Raw genomic sequence first — 11,868 nt, 5'->3', positions numbered from 1 at the left:
TACATCTCACCATCGGATATGTTTTTCTCTCTCTTCAATAATTTCTCCTCTACATCCATACACAAAAACAAAATAACACAGGGATTAACATGGAAAAGGGACGCAAACAAACCATCAATTATATGCTCTCTCGCTCGCTCCACAATTCCACACATTGAACCCTGGATTCCTCCTCCGTTTTATCTCTCCTCCTTTTAGTGAAAAAAAAAAATTGCGCTCCAAATTCACTAAATACCCCCAATTCCCAAAGTCACTCTCCCTCGAAAAAGAATGAGTAAACAATGTTGTAATCTTTTTCGTTTTTGTCGACAGATGTGTTGCTTACATAAACATATTGTAGAAAACCGCGACGAATTGTTCAAATTGTGGAAAATCAGAAAATTCAGCACTACAGGAAATAGTTCGTGTCATTCAATGATGGTAAGACATCAGTCGACCGACAACATGCACAAATTACATGGTCATTGTTTTCGTTCAGGCAAGTCGACTGATGATGCCTCATCAGTCGACCGATGCACATTAATCAGTTGACTGATGAGGGATCATCAGTCGACTGATATCGGGTTCTTGGGTTGATTCGGTTTCCCAAACTGTTTTTGTTTGGGTTTTGATATAAAAGAAAACACGTTTTGTTAGGGTTTTAATCAAAGATTATTTATTGTTTTGAGCGCTTTGAGAGGGAGATTATTGTGAGGGAGTGAGAGATCTTTGGTTAGTGTTATTTTGAGCGTTTGTGAGAGTTGTAACCCGTTGTTTTCTCCTCCATATAGTAAAATCTCTCTATCCTCTCCCCGTGGACGTAAGCAATTTGTCGAACCACGTAAATCTCCGTGTTTTTTGCCGTTCTTTTGTGAATTACACTCGTTAGTTGTTCTCCTCTCGTTACTCGCCGATTCGTTTGGTTTGTGCGCACGCTTCCGTCGACGCGCAACACATATAACCAGATTAATACAGTTTAAATTATTAACATATACGGATCATAAGTGATAATTGAATATTGGGTGGCACTAGGGGCACACCCCCAACCACAACCTCAGCCACACCCCCTCTCTTATTTGCTACAGTGCATCGGGCCCCATATGAGATTTTAATTTAAAATCCCATGTAGGGCCCGTTGCACTGTAGCAAATGAGAGAGATGGTGTGGTTGAGGTTAGGGGTGTGCCCCTATCATTTTCCTTGAATATTACCACGTCAGCGATCCCATTAAGCAATGTGAAGAAAGGGAAATTTTGCAAAATAGACTGTTTTTATGAAATATATAGCAAAATAGACCACTTTGCTAAATAATTAGCAAAATAGACCTTTTATTGGCCAATAGGCCAAAAAGAGGTCAATTTTGAAAAAGTGGCTTCAGAAAACATACGGGACTACTAGTCCCGTATGTTTAGAGCCAACTAATCTAATGGTTAGCGAACTTAGAAAATATACGGGACTAGTAGTCCCGTATAATTTTTGTTCATTAACAAAACGTACGGGACTACTAGTCCCGTAAGTTTTGCAGAGCCACTTCCCCTCTGCCCAACAAATCAACGGGACTACTAGTCCCGTGGATTTGTCGTAATAGAAGTGGGCTCTGCAATTTCTACAGGACTACTAGTCCCGTAGAATTGTAGACTTTAAGGGCACATTCGCCTCCCGAATTCTTTCTCTTGCCATCTCCCTCTCTCTCTCCCGAGCACCAACTCCCAATCCCCCCCCTCTCTCTCCTGAGCTCCAACTCCAGATCTCTCCCTCTCTCTTTCCCGAGCTCTCACTCTCCCTCAAGCCGATCAATGTCCCAAACCCGATCTCCATCTATCCCAAATCCGACCCAACAATCCCTATCTCTCTCCCCCCAAACCCAACTCGCCTCTTCCTCCCTCAAATCGGACGCCGACGCCGTCTATTCTCTACGAGGCTGAGGAGATCTGAAATTTAATCAAGGAACAAATTTTTATTTTTCCATAAATTTATATGTATTGTTTAGTTAATGTTGTATATCTAGAAGAAATATATATAATTATGATTAAATGTTTGGAAAAAAATATAATTTTTATATGATGAATTTTAATGCTTCAGTTAAAATGGTGAATGGAGTACCGATTATTTGCTTATTCAATGGAAAACTGAGCGTTGGAATGAATAATATGCCTATATACGATGGAGGCTCTAGGAAAATGTTCATGTTGTCGAGAAATTGCAACTGTGATAGATTGATGGCACAAATATACAGAGTTACTGGAATTAATCACGTCGAAAATTCCATTAAGGTCTTCTGTAATTGTCCAATAAATGATCAAAGAACAATTGCTGTAGAGAACACCAATGATGAAGAATTGAATAACATGACACAACTTGTGGAAAAACAAATATCAATCGAGTTGTTTATTAAAAATATTCCAATGTCTGGGGTTGCTGAAGTTTCATATGCTCATGGAGAGTTCTCCCGCATGCTTGAAAATCAAATCTCGTTATCTCAAAGTGCCATGCGCTTAAAAAATGAGTCGGGTGCAATGTCAAATGACGTGTTCCACAACTCGCCGGGTCATGTTTCAGTTGATTTACCGGGGGGTTCTATAATAGTAGAGGATACTGATGAGGATGTAGATGCCGATGATGATACTGAAGATGCTGAAGAGGATGAATATCTTGATAGTATGCAGTATGCAATTGGAGAGAACAATGATGACGTAAGTTGGATGGATGAATATTGCGTAAATAACGACTATGTAGAGTCTGAAGAGCCGTTGCCAGAAGAGTTTTAAAATGATGAGTGGATAAATGCCTCACAAGCTGAGTTCGTCGATCCTAGCCCTAATTTCGATCGACCTGAGGACTTTGCTTTCAAAAAAGGAGAACTTTTCGAGAACAAGGAAACATTAATTTTCGCTATACGTGAATGGGCAATCAAAAACCGGGTCAAATTCAAGATGGTGAAAAGCAACACAACTAGCTATCATGTAAAGTGTTACTTTAATGAGAAAGGTCAAGGAGAGAATACAAGTGTTGCAGATGATAGAAATTCAAAGTGTCCATGGAAGCTTAATGCAGCTGTTAGGAAAAAATCTAATGGCCAATTTATGATCTCTAGTTATTGCGGACTCCATACATGTTCTAATCCGACTGTAACTTATGATCATAAGACTTTGACTTCCTCTTATATCACAAAGCTAATTATGCCCGAAATTAGGCGGGAACTTGATCTTACTCCAGGACAGATAATTACAAGGGTATATGATATGAAAAGAATAACAATATCCAAGTTTAAAACATATGATACACGGAGGAAGACATTGACTAAAATCTTTGGAGATTGGGAGGAATCTTACCAATTACTTCCGCATTACCTTTCAGCAATTATGAGAAAAAATCCGGGTACCGAATATAACATAGTATCTAAGGAGGTCGCGCCAGAAATGGAGAGGTTCATACGGGTTTTTTGGGCATTTGGGTCCGCTATCAGAGGGTTCTCTTTTTGTCGTCCGCTCTTAAGTATCGATGGAACACATTTATATGGCAAGTACAAAGGAGTGCTCTTGGTTGCGACCGGTGTAGATGCAAACGGTGGGCTATTTCCTATAGCTTTTGCAGTTGTGGAGGTGGAGGATACATCGAGTTAGAAGTGGTTTTTTCAATGTATTTACAAATATATTCTGACTGTTCAAAGCCCACGAGTTATTACCTTTATTTCTGATCGGATGAAAGGAATTCCATGAGCCTTGCACGAGGGGTGGAGTGCACCACATCATCACCGATATTGCTTGCGGCATATAAGAGCTAATTTTAAGAAAAAACATGGAGAGGTCAATTTACAAAATCTATTATGACAAGCCGGTTGTGCAACTGACTCACTGGTATATGAGCATTGTAGAGAGAAAATTAAATCCATATCACTTGAAGCCCACGATTAGATTGAACAAAACTTGAAGCCACAATACGAAGATCGATAGGCATTATGTAAAGATGGTGGAGTGCGATATTGTATAATGACAACTAATTGCTCCGAAAGTTTCAACGGCGTACTTAAGGGTACCCGTGCTATGCCAATTCAAGCCTTAGTTGCAAGGAAGTTTTATAGATTGAACGCATACTTTAATAAGAGGCGTAGTGATAGTGCAAATTGGACGAGTAAGTACACTCCAAAAAATGAGATTATTTTGCAGAAAAGAATTGTGGCTGTGAGAACATGTAGAATTGAACAATTCAATAACAATGAGTGGGAGGTTAAAGATTGTGATGGTACATACACCGTTCATCTCGACGATCATGAGTGCAGTTGTACTTGTAGTATACCACAATTACAGAAAATCCCATGTCAACACGTTTTAGCGGCTAGTTCCAATCAAGATGGTGACGCTAGATTGCCTTATGACCGGAATTGCTCAGCTTGGTATTCAACAAATCATTATCGGAAGGCTTATAAGGAGAGTTTTCATCCTCCTGATGATACTCGTTATTGGTCGGATTTGTATATACCTTATATATTACCACCTAAGCACAAAAAGACAAGTGGGATGACCAAAATCCGTACGCATTAGATCTACCATGGATCAAGGTCGTGAAGGAGTAGCGTCACGAATCCGATGTGGACAATGTAATCAATTAGGACATAATAGGTCTCGTTGTCTATCAAGAGCAAGTAGATAGCAATTAATTTGTAAGTAAAATATTTTCTAATGATATGTCATCATTATATGTTATTGATTTAGCAAGTAGATACATTGTTCATATGTATTTGATTTGGCAAAAACTCATAAGTTACCGTTATATGTGCAGGTATATACACGATGCTTCCCGGACTGGTTAATGATGAAGTCCTTTATGATCAGTCACGCCACCGTTCGGAGAGCATATCATTTACATCGGTAATGATAACATATTTACAATCACATATTACTTATTCATTTTTATAATCTAATATTTGTTTTCATTTATGTGCAGAGAGGACAAGAGCTGGTTATGATTGATCATAGGCTTGGACATACGCGCTGGCCACTTGATGATCCTCGCATCATTGCCCTAGTATCCCAAGCCGGTTTTCTTACTTGCTCAAAATTGAAATGGATGAAGCTCGATTGGGCACTGCTTAACGTGTTGATGGATAGATGGAGGCCGGAGACTAATACTTTCCATCTACGTGTTGGCGAGACAACTATTACTCTTCAATATGTAGCAGTGATCCTAGGTCTCCGCATTGATGGCCCTTGTGTCACGGGGACTGATAGGCATGTTTGGCGAAACATATGTGATAATTTGTTAGGAATATCTCCGGAGTCCTTGCCTGGAGGATATATTAGATTGAAGTGGCTTAAGGAGAGTTTTGGAAACCCGTTGCCACAAGATGCACATGAAGTGATGATCCAACAGCATGCGAGAGCATATATTATGCACATGATCGGGACGCTTCTTTTTCCCGATTCAAGTAAACATAAAGTCTATTTGAGGTAAGTAAATATTAAGTATTGATTTTTGCTCACTATTCTTAGTATACATGACTAACGTATTTGAACTCGCGCTAGGTGGTTACCACTTATCGAAGACTTCGACGTGTGCGGGACATTATCCTGGGGTAGTGCTATTTTAGCATACCTATATCGAGAAATGTCAAACGTTGCTTTAATGCAAAATAAGGAGCTCAAGGGTTGTTTAACATTGCTACAAGTTTGGGCATGGGAAAGATTGGTTTTGAAACCACGATTATGCGAGATCCGAGAGTTAGATGGACATATTCCACTAGGCTGCAGGTAAAAATCGTCAAATTGAATCTCATTTGTATTTAATTTTAAATTTAACATTTTGAACAAAAACGTTTCTTGCAGATGGAATGTCACAAAAGCCTATGATGAGACCCCGGCTAGGCAATTAGATTTTTACAGAGGGGAGCTCGACCGGATGAAAATTTTTCAGGTATCGAATTTGAATTGAAGTACTCTATTATATCAATATATTTCAAAGAGATATTAACATTTGGATTTTTTTGCAGTTCGAGTGGCAGCCATACACCCCTCACCTACCTCGTCTACCACTGATTTGTATGGAGGGACACGGCATATGGAGGGCCAGAATTCCTCTCGTTTGTTTCGAGATTGTGGAGATGCACGTATCTGATCACGTGTTTAGACAGTTTGGACTCACGCAACATACTCCACAATATGTCGAAAAAAATAGAGAGAAAGACGACTAAAGGTGGACATCAAATTGACTGGCAACACACACATTAATCATTCATTGCCAGGTAGAATGATCGACATCAACATATTGCCAATCAGCTTTATCCTCCGATGGAAGAAGTTGATTACATTAAATGGTATTGGGGGATTACCAGACGTTGGATAATCACTCAAACTACGCCTCCAGTCGATGAAATCGAGATTCGCTCCCAACAATCTCGATATGTACCAAGAGGGGTAGATAAGAGACGATGGGTAAGTTAAATTGTCAAAATTATCATAGAATGTCAATCTCTTCTTAGCTTATGGTTTCTAATATCAATATTTTTATGTAATTGTAGATAGATGCTATGGACGAGGTCGAGGGGATTGCAAATGAGGGCATAGCTACCGTCACAGGAGATTCAGTACATGTATCGATATTGCATCGGATAGTGGTGAGAGTTCGTAGAGCTTTTCAACATACTCATGAGGATCGACATGAAGGTCATGAGCAGGTGGATCTTGACGATACTCTATATGCATGCCGACGTAGACGCGGTAGACCTTGCACGCACGATGATGAAGCCGGTCCGTCACAGCAAGCCGGTCCATCACAGCCCCACACACAACCGGAGAGGGAGCATATTCAAGCTCAAGTCGAAGGAGGACGCCGACGATCTCAACGAGTGCGAAGAGAGAGACAACGGGGGAGGGGTAGATTTTTTATTTGTTAGTTTTTCCACTAAGATATATATTGTCGTATGGATTTATTGACATTGGATTTGTTTATCTTAAACTGCATATTATCGTATGGGTCGACTTGAGACATTTGTATTTGTTTAGCTTAGACTGATATAAATTATCGTATGGATTTGTGATGTGTATTTTTGTCGGATTTTGGATGTGATGTGTATTCCGTCGGATTTGTGTTGTGATATTGTTGATTACGTCGGATATGACAAGGTGATGTAATCTATGATCGGATTTGTGTTGTGATGTTGTAATTTTATAACTTTTATCATAGTATACAATGTAAATGATATATTTTTGGCGAAAATTTTGGTTGTAATCGATAAATGAGGCCCATGCATGTTTGGTGCATGTTGCCCCTCTGCCCAGCAAATCCACGGGACTAGTAGTCCCGTGGATTTGCTGCGCAGAAGGGAAGTGGCTCTACAAAACGTACGGGACTAGTAGTCCCGTACGTTTTGTTAATGAACAGAAATTATACGGGACTACTAGTCCCGTATATTTTCTGAGTTCGCTAACCATTAGATTAGTTGGCTCTAAACATATGGGACTAGTAGTCCCGTATGTTTTCTGAAGCCACTTTTTCAAAATCGACCTCTTTTTGGCCTATTGGTCAAAAAGATGTCTATTTTGCTAATTATTTAGCAAAGTGATCTATTTTGCTATATATTTCATAAAAACGATCTATTTTGCAAAATTTCCCGTGAAGAAAACATGAGCCTAGGCCTTTCAATTCAATGTGTTTCCTCTCCTAGGTAGATACATCATGTCGAAAACTGTACTTGTTCAATATTAAATAAATAATAATAATAATAATGAATATTCACAGTTGCAACCCGAGAGTGGACCGTATCTCCCCATATTTTATTCCCCCTTCAATATTTTCTCCCTCCTCCGCCTCCCTACACAATAACACAATGCCAGAGGGACTAATATGCAAAAAGGACACAGACAAACCATCCGTTATATGCTCTCTCGCTCCCTCCACCTTCGGCCCTGGGTTCCTTCCTCGTCTTATCTCCCCTCTCATTTTTTTATTTATAAAAAAACCCCTTCGGACTCTTTAAAATAGCAACCTAGCCAACTCTCTCGCTGGAAGAAGATGGCGCTGAAGCTACCGATTCCAGGAGAAATTGGGGGTGTTTCCTTCTTGGATTCGAGCAGAGGGAGCTTCTCTCATATCAAAGGTACCGACTTTCTTTCTTTTTATTTTACTGTGATTTTATTTGATTGAGTGGTCTGGATAATTTGGAGAACACTTGGATTTTTTTTTTGTGGAAATTGCATTTGGAGATTGAATTTATGGGTTTTTTGGGTGCCCGTTTGTTTTAATCTGGGTCTTTTTCTTCAGATTTTATTTGCTTGCGTCAGTTAATGAGTTACAGTACAGAAGAGTACATGAATTTATTGTGTGGCCTCATTTTTTCTTTTTTTTCCTCCCTTTCGTTTGTGTGTGTGTGTGTGTTCTTGAGTGAAAGAAATTGAGAGAATTTATTGGTGCCCATTGTTCCATTGAATGAAATTTTTTTAGCCATCTTAGTTTTATTCTATATATCTCGTGGCCATAATCCAGGGTCTAAATGTTTTGTGTTTTCTATTATCTTACTCAATTATTTGTGATCTCTGCTGCTGGGTGAGTTCCATTTTGGGTATAAAGTCACGTGCAATAGTGAATTGTATTTGGACGCTTGTAAGTTTTAATTCTTTGTCTTCTTGTAGTAGCTTTCCATTTATGCAGTTCTTAATTACTTTCATGCTCGAATTAGATTCTTGTAGAAAACTAGGATCTGTCATATGAGTGTGTATCCTTCTGTGGCTTTTGATGTAAATCATAATTTGTACTGATAATTTATTTGCTCCGAGTGTGTATTTCCTCGAAGGAGGATGATATTTCGTATGGCCAGCATTTGTTCAGAATCATATGCCAGATGGGGATCAATTTCATTAAAAATATGACTACTTCTGTTTATCCGTTAAAGTGAATTTGTTAGATGATGGACTGAGAAAGAATTTGAACTATTGTTGCTAGCATATCCCATTCACAAGTTAACAATGATAGGAAGATATTGTATACTTAGTATTATCACTGTCTTTTGTGTTCCCCTCGGTTCAATTACAAGCATTTTTTGTTTGAATTGGATTTGCTGTTTTTTATGATCTTTCATTATGCTCAGTTCGAACTGTATTTCGTTGGAAATTAACATGAAAATGAAGAAAATATACGTCATTGCTATTCTTCACTTGTTAAATCACATGTCTCATAGGAGAATTGATTTTCCCTTGTTAAACATCTACTACGCAATTCCTTAGAAATTAAAGGTAATTCAACAAACAACTAGATGTATTAAAATTTTCTATACTTTATTGCATTTTCAGTTGGATATCCTTTGAGAAGGAAGGAGAAAGTAACCAGCTATTCAAGGAGGGCATGCTGCTCTATGCAGCAACCTCCTTCGGCTTGGCCAGGTCGGGCTGTTGCCGAAGAACGACACAAGTCTTGGGATGGGCCTAAGCCCATCTCTATCGTTGGATCAACTGGTTCAATCGGAACTCAGGTATAATGTCACCAAGATAGGAAAACATTAGTCTATTATGCTTTCTGTATGAAATTGTACTTTCCGGTTCCCTTGCCACTTTGTCAAATTATGCATATCCTATGTTACATGGGTACTTCTACCATGAAGCCATGCCTGTACCCAATACATATCTGACATGTAGCCATACAGAAACTTCATGGACACTGCTTGGATATATGCGTACATTTATTGAGACATGCACTCAATTATATGATATATTTTTTAATTTAAAACACTTATCATACACTTATACGGGCATATATCCTACACTTCATATCCATTTCTTGGAACTCGTTAGACATGGGTCGGGTTTGTTTTGTCCCATAGCCAAGGTTGAAGCTATGATTTGAAAGAGTCGCTTGAGTGTCTAGTTAAAAAACGAGCAGTTCCCATCTTATAATAACCAACATAATACAAGAAAATTGAAAATGTGATAGGAATTTTGATTCTAATAACATAAGAATTGAAAATTAATAATGATCTCATGTAAAATATGAATTCAATATGTGTGTGTATAGCTGTGACCCCGTACCCTACATTTATAAATTTGTTGTGTCCCGTATTGTTACCTGCCCCCGTACCGGAACCCATACCCATTTCCATGAACTTAGGGGGTGTTTGGTTGCATTGTTTTTGAGAAATGTTTTCTCAAAAAGTACAAACAATGGCATTTCTGTAATTAAGAGTTTTCTATAGATTTCTACAAACTGTGTTTGGCTCAAAAAAGATTTATAGAAATGTTTTCTGTAAAGTATAGAAAAGTACCAAAATTTATAGAAATTGATTTCCTTCTAAAATGGGCGGAAATCTCTTGGAAATCTGACGCATTCATTATTTAAATAATAAAACTCATTAACACTTTTCTATAAAGTTCTCACTTTTCTATAAAGTTGGTGGTGTTTGGTTACATTTCTATAAATTATGGGAAATGTTGCTATTTTCCCAAAAGTTATGAGTCGTTTTCTTGTTTTGAACCAAACAAGCACAATACAAAAGTAAGAAAATTTGCACTTTTTAACTTCTCAAAACTTTTCCTATAATTTTTTTAAGAAATACAAGGAAATCAAATTTTGGATGGAAAACATTTCCTATAATTTATAGAAATGTAACCAAACACCCCCTTAGTTTATATCAGTCATAAAAAGATAAATCTTTTGGATTCTATTGAAACCTGCTTCATATTTCGATAAAACTTGGGGCATAATTTTGCTATGCATATTTGCAGACATTGGACATTGTGGCAGAAAATCCAGATAAGTTTAGAGTTGTTGCACTTGCAGCAGGGTCAAATGTGACTCTATTGGCCGATCAGGTAATCTTTGTAGTTTGCAATGTTTCTAAATAAATGAAAATGGGAGATTTTTATTTTTCCTTCCCAAATTGTTAAATTTGAGTTTATTTCCTTTGATTTTTCTTTTTTGCAGGTCAAAAGATTCAAGCCTCAATTGGTTGCTGTTAGAAATGAGTCATTGGTTGATGAATTGAAAGAAGCTCTTAGTGACGCTGATTACAAACCCGAGATCATCCCTGGAGAGCAGGGTGTTGTAGAGGTTAGTCTTTCATCTGTACTGCTTTCAGTTATTGGGTTCTCATCTGTTTCATTCAGATAGTAATCTATGTTTTGGACCAAAATCTTTAGGTTGCTCGCCATCCTGATGCTGTCTCAGTTGTTACTGGAATAGTCGGTTGTGCAGGTTTGAAGGTATGGGTGAAACCTTGTGCTTATATATCCATGAATCTTTATTTGAATTATGTTTATGCAGGATAATTGTATCTTATATGTTCTTTAGTTATCAGGTTCTTAAGAGATTTTTACAATTTACACGTTAACAAGGAGGAACATTAGTAAACTACTAGGAACTGGAAGAGGTGGAAGTTGTTTTTTATGGTAAATTTACAAAACCCCCAAGAGTTTGGCCCAATTTGAGGTAACCCCCAAAAAGTTTAGAAATTCACTTAATCCCTTAAACTTTTGCATTTTTAAGTTGCCGCTTAACTGGAAAAGTTTTGGGGGTCTTCTCAAAATGACCCGAATTTCTTGGGGCTTTTGTGAAATTTACTTTTTTTTTTTAGTATTTATGTGCAAGTTATGACCAATTTCCTTACTATTTGGATATTGGTATCTCATACATAAACAGATTCAAACTATTAATTGTCGTTTATTTTTCAAAATTAGACCTGTATCATTGATTCTCAATAAAATATATAGGCTTGAAATAAACTAAAAGGATATTTTCTGGGTGATATTTGATTGTTAGAAATGAAAATGCCTTCCTTTGCTATCTTCAGCCAACTGTTGCCGCAATAGAAGCTGGAAAAGACATAGCCCTCGCGAACAAGGAGACTCTTATTGCCGGAGGTCCCTTCGTACTCCCACTTGCACATAAACATAAAATAAAAATACTTCCT

General features: G+C 37.9%; 2 protein-coding genes across 2 annotated transcripts in view; both read left to right on the top strand.

Moving 5' to 3' along the window:
- LOC109839419 lies at positions 2,912-3,601 on the top strand. The gene has a single exon (XM_020407846.1). The coding sequence runs from the start codon at positions 2,912-2,914 to the stop codon at positions 3,599-3,601; it is 690 nt and encodes a 229-aa protein (XP_020263435.1).
- The window catches only part of LOC109828986 (1-deoxy-D-xylulose 5-phosphate reductoisomerase, chloroplastic), a 9,662-nt gene continuing 5,669 nt past the window's right edge, over positions 7,876-11,868 (top strand). Inside the window, 6 exon segments of the mRNA XM_020396017.1 lie at positions 7,876-8,070; positions 9,260-9,438; positions 10,685-10,771; positions 10,884-11,009; positions 11,099-11,161; positions 11,749-11,867. Of these exon segments, the coding sequence (XP_020251606.1) occupies positions 7,986-8,070; positions 9,260-9,438; positions 10,685-10,771; positions 10,884-11,009; positions 11,099-11,161; positions 11,749-11,867 (659 nt within the window). The 5' untranslated portion in view covers positions 7,876-7,985.

The sequence above is a fragment of the Asparagus officinalis genome, chromosome 1 (assembly GCF_001876935.1).
Source record: "Asparagus officinalis chromosome 1, Aspof.V1, whole genome shotgun sequence".
Lineage (NCBI taxonomy): Eukaryota > Viridiplantae > Streptophyta > Magnoliopsida > Asparagales > Asparagaceae > Asparagus > Asparagus officinalis.
Note: the sequence above shows the minus strand (reverse complement) of the source record. Positions and strands in the feature narration are given on the sequence as shown.

What these genes read in the sequence shown, in the direction of transcription:
- LOC109839419 (XM_020407846.1), top strand. Translation starts at nt 2,912, where the DNA reads ATGGTGAAAAGCAACACAACTAGCTATCATGTAAAGTGTTACTTTAAT.